This window comes from Hermetia illucens, chromosome 3 (assembly GCF_905115235.1).
Source record: "Hermetia illucens chromosome 3, iHerIll2.2.curated.20191125, whole genome shotgun sequence".
Classification (NCBI taxonomy): domain Eukaryota; kingdom Metazoa; phylum Arthropoda; class Insecta; order Diptera; family Stratiomyidae; genus Hermetia; species Hermetia illucens.
This window is the reverse complement of record NC_051851.1, coordinates 114,504,518-114,530,484: the sequence shown is the minus strand read 5'-3', so window position 1 is coordinate 114,530,484 and position 25,967 is coordinate 114,504,518. Positions and strand designations below refer to the sequence as shown.

The window sequence follows — 25,967 nt, the reverse complement described above, 5'->3', positions numbered from 1 at the left end:
GTTGAAAGATTTGGATGTAGTTAATATACTAAAATTCCTAACGGCTATAGACTTGCTTGACATACTATAGTTAATAGGTACACTATAACCAGTAAAAAGGACACAATAGTTCTTTATAGCGATTTAATAAGTCCGGGGAATTGCCGAGCCACCCAGAGTCAGTGAATTTAGATAATTCATGCTAGCTATGGATGTATGGCAAGCTGTGACATCCTGCATGATGACATATTCTGTATACAGAAGCTACAGATTATTGATATATGACGCAAAGACCCTTTGTATTACGTTAATCTGCTGCCCAGATCGCGAATTATCTTTAAAAAATTGTATTGGATCGGGTGCTTCTTCATTAATGTAGGTTCAAATCATTACTGCTAGTGGATATTTAATCTTAATCTGATCATCATATCATATCACTCTTTACTCTTTATTCTCCAAACATAATTTACCATCGCAGTCAAAGCCTCTAGACGAAATTCGTAACTAAGGATAATCTACGAGACATTCAAAAAAGGAAAAGTTTGAAATCCGAAAAAAGCCGAGAAAAAAGAAATATTTAATCAATTTATTTTTCTCCAATAGTTCAATTTATAATCCTCGGGTAAGGGGGCCCTAAAAATCGTCGTTGCTTCGTTGCTTCTTTTAACTTCGGCTTTTTAGCCAGCTTGCCTCATTTCAACCCATTTTCAAACGTCTGCGTAGGGCATGATGGTATACCTCAGTGCCAGCGTCTCTAGCGCCAAAAACTCTGAGAGGTTGCATTTCGAGCCTCTTGAGACTTTCGAAGAATTAGTCGGTCTTCCCTTTGACTAGACTTCCTTTTCCCTTGCAGTTTTTTCAATTACTCTGGAAAAACTCTGGTTTATCATGAGCAATACTGAAACTTCTCGCTATTCCTGCCACCTCTGATGATGAAACGCCATCGCTACATAGCTTGACCTTCCCTCTTTCAATACAGACACAACTTGCACCTTCTATTTTACCTTAATCCTCTTCCAGGCAAATACTGGTCTAATTCTATTTTAACATCCAACCCTAAGTAGTGGGGAAAATAAATCAAAGTAACAGCATATTAGTACCTGTAATATTTACTTTTAGTACATAAATGGATGCTTTTATGCACAGAGTAAAGTGGAAATGTGTGAAGATACGTTAGATCAATTTGGGTGGGCGACGTTTGTTTTTTTTAGGATGGGCACAATATTGATGTCTTTGATATGTATGTACATTGGTATGCAGGCGGACGCAAGTCTACAAGGCTCTCTCTCTTTCCAGCTGCTATGTGGAGTAGACCTGAAAAGTGTATCGCTCTTCAATATATGATAAATAAAGGAGAAAGAAAATAATTGTGTTCCATTAATAATAATCCTACATGAAGGCTCAATCGAAATTTTAAAAACAAGACTATGAAAGTGATACTCAAAACAATTGGATTCGCAGAATTGCCTTGAAGTGCTTTTGTCGACTTCAGCGGAACGGTGAAGTTCGGGACGAAGGTGGTTGCAGAGGCAAACGACGACGCTGCTTCAATGAGTTCGGGGTGGTTCGGGGCACGTCGACGATGGCAACTTCGGAGATGAGACGATGACGGCAAATGATGATAACGATCGAAACAATAGAAACGACGATGCTACCAGCAGTAAATATGAAGATAAGGAAGATGATCGTGAGCACAGGGGCAACGAAAACACTAATGGGGGTTATTGATGTTGAATTGCTAAGAAAAAAATACCAAACACAAATAACCGTTTTCAGTGAATTCTGAAGTGTTGAACAGGAGATCGATTACTTTTAACGACTTGGAAATTGCTGTAGGATATTTCAGCGGAAATGATTCCGTAAGAATTAGTACGTGGATCGATTATTTAGACGATTTCAATGAGATGGCAAAGTGTTCATCTACACTAAGAGATCGCTGAAAGGTACGGCATTACACTTTATAAGCACATAAGTAAATGTGCGCCCGTGGATAAAAATGAAACACCTTCTGTACGAGGAGTTTTCCTTTGTGGGGGACGCCGTCGACGTGCCTCTCATGTTAAGAGAACGCAGCACAGCGCACCCAAATTAACTTACAAATTGATCGATTTGCGGGAAGACGAATAATTCTCTATAATGGAAATGAACTTATTTGGAGAGGATTCCATTACGAATTTCAAACCGGTACCAGAAGAAGTAAGAAACACAAATAAAGATGAAAATAATAATGAGAGATGACGTTGCGGTTTATCAGCCACCACGTTGACTGCCATTGGTGAAGCAGCAAATGGTTGAAAATTAAATTGACCAATGGTTAAAGGATGAAGTAGTTCAACCAGCGATGTCCGATTACGCTATTCGTGTAGTATTGGTCACCGAAAAAATGGAACTAAATGACCATGCGTAGATTATAGAAAAATTAACGCGAAGGCTCACAAAAACCGATATCCGCTACCATGAATAGAGGATCAAATCGACGAACTTCAAGCGGCACCATACTTCACAACCCTAGATCTTTCGAATGGGGTACCACAAATTCACAAAACAATTCTTCAGGCTTGAAAATATTTTTTGAGTTTATATGCACATACTTTTTTGTCTACACCTGTCTGACTTCACCATACATACGTACAAGATAATCAGATCATCGGGCCGCGAGTACTAACGAAATAAATACAAAAGAATTCGTATTCGTACTTAGAATTACTCGTATTAATCCAACAGAGTTCGTATTGGTACTCGTAAGTACGGATACGTTTGTATTCACTTGGGACGTGAGAATACGGTCGTATTCGTATTCTCTTGTGTAAATATCAAAATATTCACTTTTTCGAATATTCATATAACAATGACTAAACGCGATTTGGTAACGAAAGTAGTTGGGTAGGTTCTGAGAATGGGTCCGCGCCTCTGCCCTCCTCTCCATTGCACTAAATGTCAGAACCGAGACCAGCATTGGAAAGTACTAATCGAATCAAATATGAACATATTCGGTGAAAAGAAATGGCACACTTGCCTTTGTGTGCCCCCCCCCCTTAAGTTCCAGGGGGATGTAGCTCACTGTATACGTGGGCGTTCACAGTTCCCGCCTGCCCACTAAATTTGGTGACGATCAGTACAATCGATTCTGAGAAAATTTGCGTGTGGCAGACAGACGGACAGGCAGACAAACAGCCAGTAAACCGATTTTAAAAAGCCTCCTCACAGCAAAAATGTGTTGTGATCCATTAAATTGGTGCAAAAAGATTAAAAATTGTTCAGCAAATGATGGGGCTGATGGAAGTTCCCCTGGCGAAAGCAAAATAAAGTTAATTGGTCCAAATTTGGGAGTTAAAGCAAGGGACCATACAGCAATGGACCATACAGTGATGAGTGAGTACAGAGGATGCAAAGGATTCTCCACACTTTATGGTCTCTAGAAGCAATTATAAGCCGTGGTATTGGAGAAAGCACTGTGAATTAGGCAGCCTTTGTAGAAACTATGAAAAGAGCCTTTCGCCAACAGTCGGGCTTTAAGAAAGGAAACCACAATAGAAGGTATTTTTCATGTACTCTTTTAAGATTTTCTTTAGTGGGGAGAATTATTTGGAATTTAATCAAAGTTGAACATTATTATATTGCCAACAAATTTAGAGAAAGGTTGGGCTTAATATTTGGATTCTCACCATGTTTTTTTCACTAATTATGCCAAATGTTGGTTCATATTCTTGTAAGGAATCAAATTTCCAAATTTGATAATGATTGATTTATTACTTTTTGAGCTAGAATTCCCGCCCATGAGAAACGTCGTTTTGAGAAAGACAATTACGAAGAAAATACAGTTACAAGAAAGGGACAAGGGACTGATGCCAAGTATTTATAAATACACTAGGTACATAAGGCTAAGATTTCGTAAGGACATAAAGCAATTACCTCCTGTGCGATGGACGCTGAGCCTGTACCCGACAATCGCTCCTTCCTACCCTATAAATTTAAAGGACCATGAATTTCGCTTTGAAGTTTCTGCAGCGCATTCTGGGATAGCTAAGTTTGTGATGTTAGCAATAACGAACGTCGATTATGAAAACCTTCTACTGTGGTGGTTTCCCCCTTAATTGAGTATATGTGAAAAGTGAAATTTCAGGATGATACTTCACCGTGCGTGAGAACAGCATGGCAATTTTTTTATACGGATATTTTGCTACAGTTTTTACAAACAAATTACGATGAATTAACTTTCGTTTTTTGCAGTCCCTATAACAGTCTGCAAACAGCCCGGAGGCCAATTCTAGTGTGGAGGCTTTGGCCGGGATAAAGCCAAATATATATTGTTATAAATCCAATTAAAAAACTTATTAAAATCGGTTTACTGTCTCTCTGCCTGTCTGTCCGTCACACGCATTTTTCTCGGAGGCGGTTATAGTGATTGACGCCAAATTTGGTGGAAAGTTAGAAACTTTTAACGCTCACGCATACAGTGAGTTACTTAGTTTTAATATTCGTTGGAAACGTGGGGAGTGCGGGGGTCGAAATTAATCATCTCTTTAACGGACCCATTCTCAGAAACCAAAAAATTTGAAAATAATCAATTTTTAGTAATTGACTGCAAAACCACCCTTAAGTTCATCCTAGCACCACAAATTTTGCAGTAATATAGGCTATAATATAGAGCATGATCCTACCAGGTTTGATGGAAGTCGCAACATTACTACCAAAGTTATAATAGGTCAAAGTTGTCGCTTCTTTGCAAATTCAAGACTTTGAATATCATTATTACTGGAAAGTAGATGTTTTCACATAGTATATGCATACATTGCGTGCGACATACTAATCGGACAAATCCAGATTCAAATGCATAGAAAGAATAAACACAATCTTTCATACCTGAAGCGCCCAGCTTCCGGTTTCCCAACTTGTTCCCTTTTATGATCATAAATTTACTACTTTACTCTTTTTTATAAGTAACCATATCAATTTTCTGCATTTCTCTCAAACGATCCTTTTCATTACAAATTCACTATTTGATCAAATTGATGTAAGTTTACCCTTTCCAGTATTATGCCTTGTTTTATAGTTTATGCTCAGTAGTTCACCTTGTTTTATCCTTTTTGCTCAGATTGAAGTTAAGGGAGGTTTTTTGATAAATTTCTAAAATATACTAACATTAATAATAATAATAATCGTTGGCGCAACAATCCATATTGAATCAGGGTCTTGAAGTTTGTTATAGCACTTCATTCTAGACTGTGACGGTACACTGCGGGATTACAGTACCCTCTAGTAGTACCCTGTATACCATTACTAACTTTATATTAGCAGATATTAGAATGGAATGTATTTGGAGGCCTAGATTGTACACAGATGCACCATTATGATTTTTTCAAATTTTTCGGTTGGATAGGCTTTGAGGCTCACTTTTAGGAATACACATTTTGATCCCTCACTCCATACATTTCACTCAATGTCATAAATATCTACTTGAGTTTGATGTCCGGCGTGATCGTATTCCAAGAAAAAAAATTTTGCGTTGCTCTTTCGAATGTATGGGCAGCCTCCCCTGAAACTCAACATACACAGATACCATTTGCATGTGTGCAAATGGTTTCCCAGGCCACAGTCTCACCAAATTTTGTGACAATAACTTCAACTGCTTCAGAGTAAATCAAGTGTGATATTGAAATGATATTAAAGTTTTGTTTTACACAGAACCTTAAAAGCGGATTTCAAGCCCTTTGATGTTTAATCAATTTTAAAATCCCAAATTAGTTGTTGAATGATTTGTTTATATAAAGTTAAATCGAAACGCGCCATTATGCCAAGGTAAGACTTGTACTATAGAGAACATTTACAATCGTGAAGTAGCTCGTCGCCAGTATCGATCACCACAATTTATTGACAATTTATTCTAATATCCTAAAAATATGGTACTAAAACTCGACCAGGTATCCTAACAAGTCATCAAACCGTGATAAGCGTCTTATCATAAACTCCGCTCCCAATGCAACTACTAATTGTAGTTGAAGAATTCACTTGAACTTCTTTCATTTATAATCTTTATACTTATTTCAATCGCGAACATATGCTTAATAATTTAAATGTTAATGGATTAATTGTAAGAACAGTAGGAACATATGTCCTATTGTTCAAATCTCTTTTCTGCACTCAATTCTGTAATGACCTTCAAAAACCCTTTTCGCTGTCAAAAACTGTTTTTCGATGACATGGCCACCACAATTCACACCTATGTGCGTCCAACACGCAAGTTGCTCGTGCCGCCACAATACTCCACTTTCAACTGAAACCAAAGGGGGTTTCAGCGAGGAACCAGATGCATGGTTCCCTCAACTCGGCAGCCGTAAGTCAAAATGGACGCGTCGCGCACCCCTCCTCCAGGTAGCGCATTCTTGCAAGACGAAAGGCTTTAGTTGAGCCAAGGAGACTGGTTTGATCGTGTCCCCGGCGTTGTGACCATAATGACACCGGCCTCGAGGACTTCGAAGGGGCTCATATTATGTGGCTGCAACGGCCTTCGGGGGGCTTCTGTCCTAATTCGAACTTGCGTACAAAATTCGAGATCCCTGGGAACGTCAGCTTTGGCATTGCTTCCTTGAGCAGATACAACAGACCGGTAGCGTTGAGTCCCGACCTGCTGTCGAGAACAGGGTCGTTGAGGAGTCTCTGGTTCTTCTCGTATACCAGTTCCGTGGGAGTTGCAGTAAATTCCTCTCGATTAGCTATTCGGAGGCCAAATAGAACGAGTGGCAGGACGTGCTACCAAGAAGGGTGGTCTTGGGTCATTATAGTAGCGTTCAGTGCCCTGTGCCATCTTTCGAGCATCTTATTGGGCTGTGGGTGGTACGCGGTTGTCCATGGGTGTTTAAAGCCGAGAAGTTTACCCAACTCTAAGAAAAGGTAATTATAATTAGCGGCACACCAAAACGTGGAATCCAGACAGAGGGCCTCAGCACAAGATTGTGCAGTAATGTCTTTCAAAGGTATCGCCTCGGCCACCACGTGAACCTATCGATGATTTTGAGGCAATACCTAAAACCGTGCGCGCTTCGCACGTGGAAACGCTTGGTGGACCGAGGGAATATTTCTACCTCTTTCCTCATATGATTTGTAGTCTTGCTCTTCTGACATGCGATACACCGTCTAGCCTAAGAGTTAATGTCCTTGTTCATGGACGGCCAGAAATACTTTGCGGTGTCTTATCGATTCCTTGGTTATGCCTGAGTACGCCGCTGTTATGTAGATCCACTGTCTCTCCATAGTGGCACAGGAAATCTGCGCCTAAGATGGGAATGCTGATGACCGCGATAATGAAGCACCAAGAAAACGCTCGTCGAAGTCCTAAACTGAAGTCTGCCTGCCTGTACGTTCGCGAGTTTCAACGATTGCGGTATTAAATTATTGCGCCGGAATACGGGATTATATTACGAGAAATTGCAAGAATTAATTAAACAACTTTAAAATATGCTTAAATTAATTCTTTATCGGAACAATTTTCCGTGGAATATTGACTGGCCCACGAAAACCGCAGCGATCAATTTGTGGATCATTGAACTTTCATGATATCCTCGCATGACAATGGGTTGTTCTTTAAGTTATTTAGCCTCCTCCTTTGCTGAGTTACCTTCAGTTTGCTTTCCTGAAACTTCGATTTGTCACTAAATCTCTGATATTCCGCCTTTGCCCCCAAAATCACCCACAGCGTTTGCCCGATTCCAATTTGCAACTAAATAGTGAATGTGAACGTCTCGAATTGAAAGGGTGCGCTTCTTTTTGGAAACGTGGTCCACCGTTGTATCATTGTTTCACCGATGATGACGACCAGTTATGTATTCGAGATTGGGTTGAACGAAAGGAAATTGTATGAAAACAATCAAATGGATAGACAACTCATTACCCGTTTACGAATTTTATTATTTTGTTTTTTTTTTGCTGAGTCAACAACAGGATTCTCTTGAACTTCTTTACTTTACTCGTAAAACCTTTATATTTATTTCAAACATGAACATATATGAAAGCAAATTACTATATATGTTTAGTAATTTAAATGGGAATGGATTAGTTTTAAGAACAATAGGAGCAGATGTCGTATTGTTAAACCCTCTTTCCTGCGCTCAACTGTGGAATGACACCGAAAAACAATTTTTTCTGTGAAAAATTGTTTTCTGATTACATGACCACGACAATTCACCCCTGCGTGCGTCCGACACTCAAATTGCTCGCTCCGCCTCAGTTTCCCGAGTTTGGAGATTTTTAGTATACTTGGCTTTTATACATAAAGTCAGAATATCGGCAAATATTTACAGAGTCGCTGTTTGTCAGATGCTTACTCAAAGGGCCATACATATTATGACTAGAGAGTAATCTGGGGAAGTCATAATTAGGGCGCGCTTTCCAATTAATTTTCTAGGGGTTTCTCGAAATAAATAAAACAATTTTTTTTACTTTTTGAGGTCTCCAAACCACCTAACGCATCTAACCATAGTTCTTTCACGTCGTCATTCATCTTCTTCCCCAACGACTTCGCTGATCAGGTCAATCGTAACTAGGGAATTCTCGTCAAAAGAATTCAACGGATATTTGAAAATCTTTTCAAATATCCGTTGCAAAAACTTCTCTCGAAGCGCTCATTTATTAATTATAATTTTTCAAAGTTTGAATTCTGATAAGGCGGGAAAAATACGGGACGAGTGGTTTAAATCTGTGTCAAGTTATAATTAATTTAATGCAAACCTTCGTTCCCCCCCCCCCGTGTTTATTTATTTAATTAAGGTAATATACAGAAAACAAATCCCTTGTTACATATTGTACTCAGAAGGAGGAGCATGTAAATGGTTTACCTTACGCATCAAGCTAAAGAAGGAGACACAGCCAAAAGACCCAAGCTGTAGGGCGTTGTAGCACCGGCATAGCCTCTGGACGTCACTGGCATGTTTAGGTATGACTTGTGATATCACATATTATAGACGTACTTTCCAATAGCTATAAGAAATCCAGTTTGATTTATGGTAATTCGATCGATATCGCGAATACTGTTTTGAAAAATGCTGTAAAAAATTTCCACATTCCGCCAGATTACTAAATGGCGCTCTATTCTTCTCGTGGTCAAGTTTGATTGGCAGGACAGACGTCAGTGCCGATGCTAAGTTGCGATGGTCTGTTAGACTGGCTAGGCCTACATGTGTAGTATGTGGCGTTCGCTTATCTGTCAAGATTAATCAAACTGGGTGCAGGATTCATCCTCTAAATACTGCGATTCTACCAAGCTAGACTACGAATATTATTGCTTTAGGCTGGCGCTGATCTGATAATACAATTCCAGATAGGGATTTCTGAATCTACGCATATTTGCTTGGCAGAGTAGCTATAAATTTTCAATTCATGTTAGATTTATAAATGGTTGCCATTTACCTCTAAACAATCCCTGAACAACTTCCAGAACGACGTTACGGTCAACAGGAAGAACGCCATACATACGTACAAATCGATCATGGCATTCAATGCTCAGTTCATTAATGCAGATAAAAAGAGTGCAATGACCAGTCAGACTTGGCTTGCCTCCTACTCCAAGTCCAGAGGCATTTGGTCAGTGCCCACGACCCCGTGGGAGACCAAGCAGATCCATAATCCTAAATCTGTTTAGGGATTGTTGAAATTTGACCCTCTTACAAAGTACATGTTTCGCTGTCAGCGCCCTCAGTGTGAACATTGAAACGAAAGGAAATTTTGCGTTATCTACTCGATATTTTAAAGTGGTTGGAATAGATTTTAATAATTTGGGTAATAATCCAGTTTTCTTGATATATTTAAATAGTGTTCAACTTTTTAAGGTTTCGCGTAAAACAAAACCTTATTAAAATTGTTGTCTGCCTGTTTGTGTCACATGCACTTTTCTCTAAAACGGCTAAAGCGATCGGAACTAAATTTAGTGGACACATGGAAACTATTGAATGAGACAAGATTCATTTTCGGGAACTACCCAACCAAAAAATCCGAAAAAAATCTGGGCCTCAAAATATGTCCCATTTCGATATCTACTAAAATAAACTTACTAATAGTATATTACCAACTTTTTTGAAATTTACTGGAAAACCCCCCTTAAATTCATCCTAGGAATACCAAATTTGGCACCAGCATTGAGGACATTAACATATCTCGCAAAGCATGCTAAGCCACTTTCACTTTCGTGCGAATTTACTGCATTTAAAGCCAAAGAAATGAGTTGCTGACGTCATAATCATTGAGAATTATTGGCATTCGCGCGAAATATTAAAGTCCCATTTATGAAGAATCTACTCGCCTTTAGCCCTTTTTAAGGCTTAAGGTGTAAAACACTTATATGGAATCTAAGCCTCAAAAAGGCCCCCCTCAAGTTTGTCCAGGACCACCACTGCGCGGGTATAGGAGGACAGTATCGCGTAGGCGCATGCCAACTTTCAAGAATTTTTTTGTTGTTGTTTTGTGTAAAACAAAACCTTATTCAAATCGGTTTACTGTCTATCTGTCCATCACACGCATTTTTCTCGGAGACTGTTACAGCAATTGACACCAAATTTGGTGGAAAGGTGGGAACTGTGACCGCTCACGCATGCATCCTTTTACGTCGAATTTACAGGGAGGTCCCCATACATGCAAAAGGTGCGTGTAAATTTTATTTCACCAAATTTAGTCATCATCATCATCAACGGCGCAACAACCGGTATCCCGTCTAGGCCTGCCTTAATAAGGAACTCCAGACATCCCGGTTTTACGCCGAGGTCCACCAATTCGATATCCCTAAAAGCTGTCTGGCAACCTGACCTACGCCATCGCTCCATCTTAGGCAGGGTCTGCCTCGTCTTCTTTTTCATGTAGTCGTGGTGGATATCAAATCAAAGGTCGCCATCAGTTCTTTTCGAAGCCGGTTTTAGTTCTACATTTCTTGGAAAGGTGGGGAGTGCAAGGGTCGAAAGTGGCCATTTTTTTAAGGGACCAATTCTCAGAAACTACCCAGCCGAAAAATCTGAAAAAAATCAGGAGGCTTCCACTATATTGTACCTGAGCTCTGAAACACCTTGCATATTGATATCTGTTCAAATAAGGTTAATAATAGTATATTACTATTAAGTATATTTCAGCACGACGAGTGGTGTAGTCTATAACATTTAGCATGATCCTACCAAGTTTGGTGGAAATTGCACCATTACTTACAAGGTTATAATACGTCAAAGTTGTCGCTTCTTTTCAAATTGAATGTCATTTCACCCGAAAGTGGATACTCTCACATAACATATACATATATTACCTCTACCTACTAATGGGACAAATGCACACTCAAATGTCTTTATATAAAAAATACACAAAGCCTTTCGTATCTGAAGCGTCCAGTTTCTGGTTTCCCGACTTGTTTGTATCTTTGTAGGTTTTCGGACCAATTTTTTTGAGTGAATGGATCTTTAAAACATAGCGCACAGCGCACATTTAACTATGTACGCGCGAAACTGGCATGCACTTATCGTTCTGTTCATAGGGAAACACAAAACCTTTTACTTGTTTACTTGTTTCAATACTATTGCCAGAACTTCAACAAGTCGGAAAACGGGAAGCTCGGCCTTCAGGTATAAAGGTTTTGGGTTCATCCCGAGTGAGCAACTATCTACGAACCTTCCTCCATTCATACATACATATAGGAGTGCGAGATATTCCGTCATATATTGCCAAATAAAGTTTGCATATGTACATACGAATTAAAGAAATAAATATTGTTCGCAAAATTGCTCTAACCCATCTTCAGGCACTTCAACTTTACTCTGTGCACGAAAGTATACCTAAAATAGAAGTCGGAACGTGATGTATTTTCAAGCCTAGATTTCGTATAGATGCATCGCTGTGATTTTTTTCAGATTTTTCAGTTGGCTATTGGTGACTTTAGTGAGAGCATGTGGTCTGCGAATCACTTTACATATTATAAGGGGCACCATTTTGTGCTGAGTTTAAGAGGGGCTCCACATTCATGCGAAAGGGGGGTACAACATTTTTTTATAGAATATAACCATGTGAAGTATTCAATTAACGGGCTTGATTAACAGTTTTTGAAACTGGTCCCATATTTAATATCGCGTGAAACGTAAGAGAGTGAGGGCTCAAAATATGACCACCAAAAAGTGTAACAAATCTCGTTCTCAGAACCTATCCAACCGAAAAATCTGGAAAAAACACTGTGGTGTATCTAAATGAAATCTAGGCCTCAAAATACACCCCGCTCCGATATCTGGACAAGTAAAGTTAAGAATAGTATATTGGAATATTTTGAAAATTTTGTCGGAAACCTCTTTGAAGTTCATGCTAGAAGTACAAGACAGTCGTATGAGGTATAACACAACTTTGCGTTTGGAGGAAATCCAACTTTTATTAAACAAGTTACAAAAGGTGAAAATTTTACATATTGGGAAGATTTAATGCTTTCTAAAACGTGGATAACATCATCAGAATGTATCAGTTTGTTAATACCACAAGGAAGTGAGCTGATATGAATAGGGGTCGCAGGAAAACATTTCCTTTTAAGTTTTTAATCATTTACATATCATCATTATCAACGGTATCCGGTCTAGGCCTGCCTTAATAAGGAACTCCAGAATCCCGGTTTTGCGCCGAGGTCCACCAATTCGATATCCCTAAAAGCTGTCCCGTGTCCTGGCCTACGCCATCGCTCCATCTTAGGTAGGGTCTGCCTCGTCTTCTTTTTCTACCATAGATATTGCCCTTATAGACTTTCCGGGTGGGATCATCCTCATCCATACGGATTAAGTGACCCGCCCACCGTAACCTATTGAGCCGGATTTTATCCACAACCGGACGGTCATGGTATCGTTCATAGAGTGGTGGCAGTATTTGTCCGTCGTCTTCAGTTGGCGGGACCTCCAACTCGCCGATGTTCTGGTTGTTCAGTGACTCATCAAAGTACTCAACCCATCGCACCAGTATGCCCATTCGGTCGGAAATCAAATTTCCCTCTTTGTCTCGGCAGGATGAGCATCGAGGTGTATAAGGCTTCATCCTGCTGACTTGTTGGTAAAACTTCCACGCCTGGTGCGGTTGCTCCCTGTACTTTTCTAGTTCACAGACTTCTTGGTTCTCCCCTTTTTCCGTCTGTGAAGTCGCTTCTCCGCTCACGGAGTTCGGGATAAGTCTCAGCGCGTGCCCGCGTTCTTTGAGAATGCAACATTACTCGGTATGGAGCATTCTCCCGTTGCATAGCTAGCTTACATTCATCGTCAAACCAGCCATTCCGACTCCTTTTGCGGCTGGAGCGAAGTATGTTTGTGCCCGTATCCATAATAACGTTCTTCAGGTGATTGTGAAAATCATTTGTTGATGCTTCATCTCCAGGTCCTCTGTTGACTGTGGTTATTGCGGCATCCATTTCCCTCTTATATGTGTCGCGGAGGACTGTGTTGTGGATGGCTTCAGCGTTAACTCTCACCTGATTGTCAGAGGGGATTCTAGGTGGTATTGTTATTCGAGCTCGGAGTACCATGCCAACGAGATAGTGATCCGAAATTATATTGGCCCCCCTATATGTTCTGACATTCATCAAGGCTGAGAGGTGGCGGCGTTCGATCAACACGTCGTCAATTTGGTTGAAAGTGGTCCCGTCTGGAGAGGCCCATGTATGTTTGTGGACCGCTTTCCGCGCAAACCAGGTACTTTTCAACAACCATTTCGTGTGACCCTGCTAATTGAGTAATCCGCTGTGTAAGCTATGGGAGCCAACGTATCGCCTGAATACGGGCTCCTTCCCTATTTGGCTGTTAAAATCCCCAAATATGATTTTAATGTCATATCTGGGGCAGGCTTCGAGGGTTCGTTCTACTGCCTCGTAGAAGGTATCCTTTTCCGACTCTGCAGTCTCCTCTGTAGGGGCATGAACGTTAATGAGGCTTATATTTCTAAACTTGCCTCGCTTATGTTTTCAAAGCCGATAACAGCAGTTTTAATTTTTTGGCTGACTAAGAAACCTACTTCGAGCACATTGTTTACTGGATGGCCACTATAATATGTGGTGTAGCAGTAGTGGTGAAGCAATACGTCGTTTTCTATTGATAAAAGTAGTTACCTGAGGTTAATTTATATACGGGTATCTTAAATGCATATAAACTTGTACACAACTTTCCCATTATAGCTTGGGATTAATTCTCTCTTCAAATCGTTTACGTAAACTACACGTTATCATACTGAAGCAATGTATACATTAAGATATTGTCTATAAAGTGGATTTATACATTGCGAGCGTGTATATTAGGTGCGAATTTAAGTTAACTATTTTGCTGACAGCATTAACGGGGTAGATCTAAACGGTAGCAGTCTGATGTCTTTCTGGTTGTTGATTCGGCAGCCTGCTTGTTTGTTGCAGAGACACTTTTCAGAATCAGATGCAGCTTTAATTGTGAAAGATATTGATATTGCACACCTCGTTTGTGTGGATTGTTTGCCAGCAGATCAGTAAGTTCAGTTCTATTATTTTTAGAGAGTTTTTCAGATTCACCAATCCAAAAATCAAACCACACCAATTGCTTCGGAAGTTAAAACCTTTCGTTTGAAAAAAATGATTAATTTAAATTTACATTTGCATCAGGAGCTAAGACTATAAAATAAAATATTTGTTACCATTCTGATTTAAAATTTGCCAAGTGAACTAGAGCCGAAAACGAAATGAACTTTGTACAATAGATGTGACGTTTGGACCTACCTGATAATAGGAAGTGATGAGTTGAAGTTGTTTAACGGTCGTATTACCACAGTAGCTACACTGATAATTCAAACTTCTAAAATTATTCCACCAGTCAATTAATCAATATCCTCTCCTTTTGTTCAGGTTTTGTCCCGCTCACAAGCGGGATCGGCTGGTCGTTTGGCTCCATCAAATGTCTGATCTTTCAAATCCCCATCAAACCATCTGTAGAGATGAGAGGTCGACATCGTGAATTTATAATTAGTGAAATAAGAAGAGCTACATAAGTTACTTTAGAATTATAACTTTATTAAAAATAAAAACCTTTTTTTTGGATTCCTATCTCCGCAACAATCTGCGGAAGCTACAATCAGCAGCAGTCTGCCGTTGGTCTAAATGACACTGGAATTGCTCAGGAAAGATATCGCTGTATAGCAATTATCTATCCTTATGAAAAGCAACTAATCAAGTGTGTCGAGCCTCGGGGCTCCAGTTCTTTTATACGATTCTTACTTACATTCTAACATATGTTAATTCCTTATTTTCTATGCACTAACCAATCAAATTCCTTTAATTACTTACTTGCAATTTTCTTGACCAATTGGGTCTGTACATAACAATATATGATTGTGACGTCATAACTTTCTCTTTCTTTCAATTTACCAATCTATAAACATATGGGTCATGCTGGTCATATGCCTGTATGCATTTCTTATGCATAGTCATGTAGCTATGTAGATGGGTAATGTATGCATGGTATGTTGTGACTCAAGTGGGTCTTATTTCATATGTTTTGTTCGGCGGTAGATACAAAGTGAACTCTAGTGACTTATGAGGAAATATAGGTCAGTTAATGACTGATTGTTATTGTTGCTATTGTTTACGTAACTTGAATATTTGTGTGAGGTCGGGTAAGTTATTTGTGTGAGGTCGGGTAAGGTTTCGTATTACTAGTGAATTAAATCTATCGTTTGGAATGATGTCACTACACATCGTTGTGGTCGGTCTTTTGGTCGCTTACCATCGACTTTGATGTTCAGATAAATCTAGGCAAGTAAATTTTCGTTGGCGCGAATTACGTGACCATACCATTGAAAATGCCTCTCTCGCAGTTTTTCCACGATCGGTGCAACCCAATATCGATCGCGGATATCCTCATTTCGGATGTGATGAAAACGTGTTACGCCACTAGTTCAACGCACCATCTTCGTCTCCATTACCGCAAGACGCGGTTCATTGTCTTTTATAGTCGGCCAACACTCAGAATCATAGGGAGCGACAGGACGGACGACATTACGATAAATTTTAGATTTGAGACGTACGCTGATATGTCGATCGCAAAGAACACCAGTTGTGGAACGCCAATTCATCCAGTTTGCGTTAATGCGTGAAGCAATTTCATAACGCAGTTTTTCATTGGCTGATAGCATTGACCCAAGGTATTTAAGTCGCTAAGTTCTTAGCAGGTCACTACTGCTGGCAGTGATTGTGCCTGTTTCATGTGGATCTGTAGTCAAAAATTCAGTTTTATTCATATTCAATCTGAGACCGTGTTGCATGAGGCGATAATTCCATTTTAGGACAAGTTGCTCGAGATAATTTTTGCTATTAGACGCTAGGAAAACATCATCTAATTAATTAATATCCGGTTGTCAGAACATTTATCAGAAGACTTTGCATAGTTATTTCAATCTTCATTTTTATCCTGGCCTGCAAGTGGGATGGGAAGTATGTACTTTCAGTGTGGTGTGATTTACAGGGTGCTTTTGTGTGTGTTAATAAGAGTAATCGTTGACGAAGCAATCCATATTGGATCAGGGCCTCGAGGTGTGTTAGAGCACTCCATTCAATACCGTACACTACAGTACACAGTAGGAGGCAATGTGGTCAGCATTGCGCTCGCTGAGTCGACTGGTGTCCGAAATTCAGTCACGACAACAAATCCCTCCGACACCGCTGAGGTTCGAACCGCGACCTTTCGCTGCGATAGCCCAGCGCTCTATCCACTTGAGTCGTCTGGACACTTAAATGTGTGTATTACCCGAAGTTTATCTTTAAATAAACTGAAAAGGCAAAATATTTTGTTGTTTGGTTTTGTGTGTGTGTATCTGTGTGTTACACCCGATTTACACGGCAACGGCTGAACCAATTGTCACCAAATTTTGTGAGTAGATGTGGTCTATGCAACCCTTCACATAAAGCAAATGGCGCCATTTTGTGTTGAGTTTGAAGGCGGACTCCCTACATAGAGAAAGGGGGTATACATTTTTTTTCGAAACTGCTCTTATTTCTGAACTGGGTGAGGGCTCAAAATGTGTGCAACAAAAGTGAAACAGGTCTCGTTGTCAGAACCTATCCAACCGAAAACTAGGACTTAAAAAAACATCCCACTCCGATATCTGCTGAAAAAAGTTAATAATAGTATATTACTATATTTTAGAAATTGATCCGAAAACCACCCTTAAGTTCATACTAATAATAATAATAATAATCGTTGGCGCAACAATCCATATTGGATCAAGGCCTTAAAGTGTGTTAGAGCACTTCATTCAAAGTTATAGAGGGCAAAGTTTCGCATTTGACGTGAATTTATTGCACTCAAAGACGTGTATGATGATGTCATCATGATATAAATTGGCCGTATATAAGGGGAAGGGGGGGGGGGGGGTATTCTAGTTTTCCGTTTTTTGCTTTGTTTAGTTATCAGTATGAATTACTCGAGATAGGCATGTGTGCAAAGTTTGCATCCAATAGGATAGACATATGTTAGTTAGTACCAGTGGTATTTACTTGAGGTTTATATACGTATGCTTTCGTGCGCGGAATAAAGCGAAAATGCGTGAAGATGCGTTAGATCAATTAGGATGGGCAACGTTTGTTTATTTAGGATTAGCACAATATGGATATCTTTGATATGTATATCTAGCTTTTAGCAATTAATGGAAGAATATTTTTAATTTTTTGCTATGTACGAATGAAAACCTTACATAGCGAGTTTCTCACACAAGATTAACACAAAACCTTTTACTGGAAGCGCCCAGCTTCTGGTATCGCGACTTATTTTTCGTTTGTTTAAGTATGGGTCTTTACAATTTATTTAATCATTTTTTGAAAATTATATCTAGTAAATGTCCACCGCCTGTAACCACGCAAAGCTCGACCCCTTTTTCTATGTCACTTTTTGTATTTTTCTGGTTCAATTCCGGCAATTTCATAGCGTATGTCGCTATTGTTTCAAGAGACGCTGGTCCGTTGGAATAAACCTCGCTTTTTAAGTATCGCCATTAAAAAAGTCAGATGAAGTCAAATCAGCGTGGTGGCCAGTGAGAATAACCTCGTTTCGAATTCAATCAGCCAGGTAACATTATCTTCAATAAATCCATTGTGTGTAAATCCATTGCGTCCGGATAGCTCAGTGGTTAGAGCATAAGGCTGTCGTACGGAAGGCCGCGGTCCAAATCTCCCTGGGGGCAGTGGGATTTGTATGGTCGCTTGCCGTCGGATATCAGTCGACTCAGCTGTGAATGAGTAGCTGAGTCAAATCAAGGGAATAATCTCGGGCGAGCGCTGTGCTGACCATATTGCCTTCTACAGTGTACTGTATTGTACGCTACGGTCTTGAATCAAGTGCTCTAACACACTTCGTAGGCCCTGATCCAATATGGATTGTGGTGCCAACGATTATTATTATAGGGCCCATTCACTATCAAACAAATTGCGCAACGCAGGCCGTTGCGCAATAATTTACTAATGTATGGGCGCGTTTGACGCGTTGCCCAAATGTTTGACGGATTTCCAGCATGTTTGAAATCTTTTGCGCAACGGAGACGTTTGCGCAACGCGATGTGTTGTGTATGGGCATATTGTGCTTCGTTCGGCAATATTTTTCAGCCGACCACTGAAATATAATTTTCATAAAGGTAGAATTTCAACCTCATCCCCGGAGGGGGTGGAAAGGAGAAAAAGGAACTGAATGTGCCCATCGCCCTTACAAAGTTATGGCCATTCAAAGTGGGGTTCCTTTTACATCAGCATAACCAAGTTGAATTTTCAAGGTTAAACCGGCGTGGAGGACGGAATGTGGAGAAAGGTTTTCTTTTTCTAACCTCGTTAAAGGACAGCGGCAGCCATGATCCCTTTAAACGAGAGATCCCTTTAAACGGTTTAATTTTGAACCCTATTTCTGCTGGGATACAGGATGTCGCCTCTCTCAAATTCCCTCCGTCTAATGGGGGTATTTTGATGTTATCATGGTAAAGTTGGGTTTGCCAACCATATCGCCGGACAATAAGAGCGTAAAGAGGATATATAGAAGGAAAAAAATATTCCTCCTTTCCATTTCTCTTAAAGTTACAGCACCTCGAAAAAGGGCTAGTTTCGAATCATAAATAAGCTGTTAGAGTAAATATGGCCCCAATGTGGAAGGGAGGCTAGAGAGGACTCCACCTTCTTATCACGAAGACCAATGGCAGAACCAACGAAACGCTGGGCCAAATCAATAGACGAGGGCAGCACATCATTGACCGAATTCTGGAATTGGAGGACGGATTCGAAGGATCGAGACTTTTGTGAACAGTGCTTTCTGAAAGTCAAAGGCTCCGGTCTCAACGATTACGTCGAAATAACCACACTGTTATGGAATACTCATCTAAGGTAGTGATGAGGAATATGGCCGGATACCAGTCGACTCAGCTGTAAATGAGTACCTGAGTTAGATCAGGGTAATAATCTCGGGCGAGCGCAATGCTGACCACATTGCCTCCTACAGTGTACTGTTACGGTCTTGAATGAAGTGCTCTAACACACTTCAAGGCTCTGATCCAATATGGATTGTTGCGCCAACGATTATTATTATCACGGCTTTCCAGGTCAAATAATCCCACATTTAACTAGATCTGGAAGTCCCATTCCTCATCATTTCCGATCACTTCGTTGACTTGAGATACTATTCCAGGATCTGTAAAGGTGAAACATTTTGAGTGAATTAAACTTTGCACCGTTTAAACGACAAATTCAAAACTGAATCCTTTTAACATTAGTTACCCTTACCGTGTGAATACTACTCCGTTAGTTTCTTTACATTCGGTTAATAAGGGAAGCATGTTAAAAAAGTCTTATGCTATCTGTCAACTCAAGGGAATCACCTGTGAGTACATCCACTTCTGTCTCTACCTTTTCGTTATTTATTTTTAGAGCAGTTTTAGTCCCCTGGCAACTGAATTCGGGAATTCACTCGCTTACAGATACCCCCGCACATCTGCTTTACTTCTCTTACGAGCGAGTTTTTCAATGAACGAACATATCTACTGAGTATTTCTGAGTTTGTTGCTTATAGACTTATATTAGTCGTCGCTACTTTACATGAAATTTCAATTTGACGATTCACCTGCTTCGTCTCCTATTTAGATAAACCATTATTTTCTCGCATTAATTGTTTCATTTTTCAGATATCTTCTTAGATAAATTTCAACTATTTATTGCTACTTTGTTATCATCTGGGATTTTTACCAACTTCCTTCTGCTTATTCTTTTATATTAAACATTGTGTACTGAAAGTCGATATCTGTTATTCAACGGGAGTGATATATGTATATGTAGACAAATGTAGGTACAATTTATTGCTAAAGCTTCTACGGAGGAAATGTTGTTTTTAAAACCGTGTCAATCATAGCTTCTCTCTTAATATTTGCCCTGCTTATTTGGACGTGCGTATACATAGATATCCACTTGAACAAAAGCCGTTTGGAAAAAGATAAACTGGAATGTTTGCCTATGTTATCTTCCTATCATCATCGTGATTTCTTAAGATTGTCTGAATGCTTGGAATGCAATAAAATATAACTATATTTTCAGTGAAAGGAATGAACATGTGTACGTGTTGGGATACCGCTAGGTAGGCTCTTCTAGTGAGTTCATAAATTGCATCACAAGCCAATAAGTAACGTTTTTCTTATACAAATGTTTGGCTTATATCAGTCACTTGCTACTTTTAGTATATAACCCAGCACAGCACATTAAATATAAATGCATACGGGCAAGGACGACTACATATTTGTAGCTCGTATTACAGTCCAGTCACTGGTATAACAAAAAAGACACTCTCGCTCCTTAAATTTGCGAAGTAAATTTATGCGAAGAGCCTTTACGTGAAATGTCGTCCTATTCGGATCTAATTTAAAAACATGATTCAGCAAAAAAATCTATACTCCCTCGAGTGCCCAAAACAAAACAAAAGTGTTCTGCGCTTACAGAGCTAACATAGCGGCAACAAATTTAGGAAACCTTCCAGGAGCGTATTCACGTAGAGGCTTCCTGAAATTTATCTATGGGCAAAGTAATTAAAATGAACTGATTGTGTGTCTTTTTTAGCCGAAGCCACTGTAGCATCGATCACAGTTCTCCACCATTGTTTTAAAGCAACGCGGAGGATGAGCAGAGTAGAAATTTCTTTCACTACTATACGTATAATAGCTTAGAGCTTAATTTTGTCATTTGCTTAAAGACCCAGGACGTTGCCACGAGATTCATGACCGCAAAACGTGACTCCTTCTCGACTTAGTCTAGCTATTCATAAATGCCTTTCATAAGTGAACTCAGGCTTCCTCACCCTTCCGGTCGTTACCACCTCTAACAATATATTGATAACGATAAAAGTAATAACGATTTTCTTTCCTTTGTCCTCTTTTCAGAGAACTCAAGAGCAATTATGGTTCCACTACGGCTCCAGCAGGCGCGTCTTCGGCAAGCGCGTCCCCAAGTACACTATACTGTCTGCATGGACAGCCAGAAGTAAAACGTAAGAATGAGTTGGGAAATGGATTTATTATAGTTCTATAAGGTAGTTATATTCTATTTTTCTGTTGTGGGTGATATGCTCGAAGTACTTGTACACACAGGATGCCAAACGGGCGTGCAGAAAGGGGCGAAATAAATAGAAAAGTTTATTTACGTAAAGTTCATGGTATACTACGATTGTGAATCTTTTTGAAGCCGTTTCTTTCAGTTTTGAGGGTCCTTTGTCATGCTTGGTAATCGCAAGCAATGAAAAGGACTTTAAAAGCATTCCACCACCTTTGTTTGTTTTCATTTACAAAAGTAATATACATTCGCAACTATATATTCGTCAACAACTATCCGTCGATGTGGTTGCAGCTAATCATGAGACAGATTCAGCATATTATTCGGTATACGCAAGAAGTAGACATGACCGGCTTCCTTTAAAGCTTAAGTTAAATTTACCTAAATACTCAATAACCTACTGTCTTAATGGGTGTGGGATATTCACGGATAAATTATATGCGGGGAATTGTCTTTACTGGTGGAAAACATTTGAAATGGCAAGACCCATTACTCAAAGCAATTGAAAATTATTGCCCCAGAAACCGTGGGCAAATTCACACATTATCTTTACACTTTATGCTATATCCCCAGTATTTGTTACTAACATGGCACTGGAAATGTCGTTTTTCCAGCAGTAATTAAAATCTTTTATTAAATCCAAAATTAAACGTAGTGCGATTTCCCGTTCAAAATTAACTGCAAGTACGCACATAGAGATGTAATAGATTTGGGGAAATGTTTTCAAGCTTGATTTTCCCGCACTCTCCTTTTATTCTCATGTCATTGCTAAATTTTTGAATTTCGGAATCCAAGCTGCCTATTTGGGATACCACTCCCCCTTTGTGTGAATAAATCTATTTTGAATGACTCGTTCGAAAAGTTTGTCGATGCAGTTTACTAGGCATGTAGGCCCATAAGATGAAAAATCGTCCAGAGGCTTATTAACTTCGGAATAAGCGCTAACTTCTGTTGCTTCGAATTTGCGGGGAAAATTCCTTCTATAAGCCGCAAATGTTTGAGCGAACCAACTTGGGGTTTAATGGGCACTAACAGAGTTTTATTCAGGACGCCGTTTAAGCCTGGAGCTTTACTTTAGTCAATCTTCTTCGACATCTTCTGTGGTTACCTCGGAAATTTCATTGGGAACTACCTGAACACTGGATACGTACGATTCATTTGAAACTTGTAGGAAGAGAGTACTAAAAATAAATCAAGGTAGGTAATCGGCGTTGAACGTTTCGCTTCTTGGATATTCTTTCATTTCTTGAATATAATAGTACGTGGCATGGAATCTCTCCAACAATTTGTGAAATCTTCCTTTGTGCGTTTCGAACATTTGCGTGTCGAATTATTTGGATGCTGCAGTTTCCTTAATTTGCTTTATTTTCAGGCCACGCATCACCTAAAAAATTATACCCTAATAGCCTCGCTCACTTGCCATCGGAGGTCCTTAGATAATATGTCCTTAACAAATGTAATGTAAGTAATTTACGGGTAGTATGCGCCCTATAACATTGGTTTTGCGATTACCTTAATCTACCTTATCTTCGGCCCAGCGTTAAAATCAGCTTAATAATGTGGGTTGTGGCGACTTGTTTCGGAAACTATTATTTCGAGTTCATCTAGTGACAGCAGCCCACCTTATCTCCTGTGAATCCGTCTTCTGGGCTATTGATCGTGTATTCGGTTGTCCGGTTTCCGCAGGTTCATATTGAGACTTTGCCGCTACTGAATGATAGCCAAATACCACTGTGGAGATTTCTGCAATGCTCACGGATGATGGGCGTGTCAATTATATTCTCAACTGCGCTTTGAGAAAGCAGAATCTGAGCTGCAAGACATTTATTTATTTATGAAGAGCTGAAATTGCTTTTTTGGAAGCCAGACACCTATTACTGCGGTGAGATACTACTACTATCATACTACGCATGGAGATATCTATTTTGGCAGCCGACGCAAATTTCCCCAACAGCAATAGCTTTTCTCACTGCTTTCTGCTTTGAAATTTTAGGACTTATTTCCACGGGTTTGAGCTCAAATAATAAAGCACCTTTCTGCGTACTTTTTATGCAATTCTCCCGTTCGTCCCGGTCCAGAAGGGAATTGTCTTCCTTGACCTCCACTTTCATTCGATAAGTTTGTTGATTACATCGCTTCTGATGTGCCCTTTTTACGCTTTGAAGTTCACTCTGTTTCAAAAGCGGTCCACGCCTCTGGTTCGAGCTCTGGCGGGAAGTATTGATTTAGAAGCTTCTGCATTGCTGCTTCTACTGTTCGTTTCCTTTACTTGAAATAGCTCACCTCATCCCACATCTCAAAGTATATTGCCCTTCTTTTCGTACTTGAGATCATTCCAACTAAGCTTTATAAACGCCTCTTTGTGGTTGTAATTTGCAGTAATAATGAAATGTGTAGCTAAATTTTCTCCGTTTCACTTTCCCGTCTCAGCGATCTTCACATGTTAGCACGTTATTAGGGTTTTGTTTGCAAAACAAAACCTTATTAAAATCGGTTCAATGTCTGTTTGTCTTTTTTTAGGAGGTGGAAATCTTCGAAAGACACTGGTCTGGACACACCAGCGTGTGGGATTTTTACCCACTAAAACCACCCCCCCGACTCCCTCCCTGCCCCGCGGAACCACCATAAGGTATTGCATCACGAGGCGGAGTCAGTTCACTCTAGCTTAGTTACCTTTCTTCTATACGTGGCGCACGTGACCGCGTTTTTCTCCTCTCCTCTGCTTTCCGCAGTTTATTTTGGATAGATGCGATTATGCAGTTGACCGCATCTCAATTCTCTTGATGTGCTAGCATTTTCGGCACCAGACCTTCTGGTATCAGCACCTGCCCTGGGTTCCACAAATCTCGGATAATGGAAGAATACATGCTCTGGGTCCTCTGGGACTCCATCGCAATTCGGACAGTTGGGTGAGGCTTCCAATTTAAACCTGTGAAGGTATTGGAGATATCCTTCATGCCCCGTGAGAAACTGGATGAGATTATAATTAATCTCACCGTGTCGTCTCTCCAACCACTCCTTGATGGCAGGAATGAGCCACCGACCCTTTCCCGAGCGTTTCCACCGCTCTTGCCATCTATTTATGGATCTGTTCTCTCAGTCTTCTTCGTCCGCGATGAGAAAGAGGTTGGTTTTGCATAGTATATGTTCGCCATCTCATCTGCCAAGATGTCAATCGGCATCATTCCAGAGATGATGAATGCTGCATCACCTGAGACAATCCTGAAGGCAGAGCATGCCCTCAGGGTCACTTTGATGGCATCAATCAACCCGCTCTGACATATGGGTCAATATGTGGATTGTTCACCTGGAGGTTTACCATGCTTAGGCAGAAGTGCCAACTTCTGCCGCTTCCATGCCGCTGAAAATATCCCCTCGGACATGCACGCCTCGAACAACTCAGCGAACATGTCCGCTCTGGATTTCACGGCAAGCTTAAGGGTCTTATTCGGTACTCCGTCCAGTCCCGGCTCTTAATTGTCTCCTATTCTACCGCAGATCTCCAACAGCTCGTCTCTGGTGACTGACGGAATCGCCATCACCTTCAGAGGTGGTTGGAATGTGTTAGTGCCCTCCTCTTGTTGGTGGAATAACCCCTGGATGATTTTCGGCAAGAGGGTGGGACACGTGATCTGCGAATATGAACGGCCTATGAATCCCATCACGATTCGGTAAGCACCCCCCCCCCGCCGGTTTATGTCCGCTTCTGAGCAGAGCTCCTTAAAGCATTCCCTCTTGCTTCGCTGGATGGCGACCTTGAGGTTTTTGCGGGCTGCCTTATAGGCGCACTCTTCTTGCCCCTGATTCACCATTCCACCAGTAGTTTGGTCTCCTACTGGGGAATGAGCACCTCCTAGGCATGGACGCGTCACATGCTTTGGCGATGCATTGGGCCACATGGACGGTTCTTTCAGTCGAGGCGCCTGCTTTATCAGGTTGATTTAACCACACCTCTATGGAGGTCTGCTCATCCAAAGATTTTGCAGACCAGCCTGAAATCTTTCTCAGTTTCGGGTATTATAGGTCTTTGCCCTGGTGCGGGATTCATGTCTCAAAGGAGATCGCCTGGTAATCGCTGTGGGTGTAGCGTTCGCTGCCGCACCAGGACATAACACGCGCCAGCGCAGGGCTGACAAAGGTCAGGTCTACAACTGAACCTGACCCGCCTTTCTAAAAGGTGTTCACAGCACCTTCGTTAGCCAAAACTATGTCCATCTGCGCAAAAGCTCCTAATAAACTGCGCCGTCTGCCATTTGATTCTCTGCTACCCTACTCAAGGGCCCAAGCGTTGAAATCACCAGCAATCACCTTTGGACTTCATCTCCTTACGTCGAGAACAAGATTATTAAGCATTTCCTCGAATTCAGACAGTGTCAGACTTGGTGGGGCATAGCAGCTGTATATATATACACAACTTATTTTCGCCCGC

The 25,967-nt window shown here is 40.5% G+C and overlaps 1 protein-coding gene across 3 annotated transcripts in view; it reads left to right on the top strand.

The window, feature by feature from the left end:
- LOC119652812 (zinc transporter 2) overlaps nt 1–25,967 on the top strand; it is a 188,014-nt gene that overhangs the window by 66,219 nt on the left and 95,828 nt on the right. For 2 of the 3 annotated variants that reach the window (XM_038057136.1, XM_038057135.1), the window contains exon 2: nt 21,370–21,476. The exons of the other annotated variant lie outside the window; for it this stretch is intronic. Coding sequence is in view for 1 of the 2 variants with exons in the window: in XM_038057135.1 (XP_037913063.1) it covers nt 21,370–21,476 (107 nt within the window). In the remaining variant the exon portion in view is untranslated. The remainder of the gene's footprint in view (nt 1–21,369; nt 21,477–25,967) is intronic. 3 annotated transcript variants of the gene reach the window in all.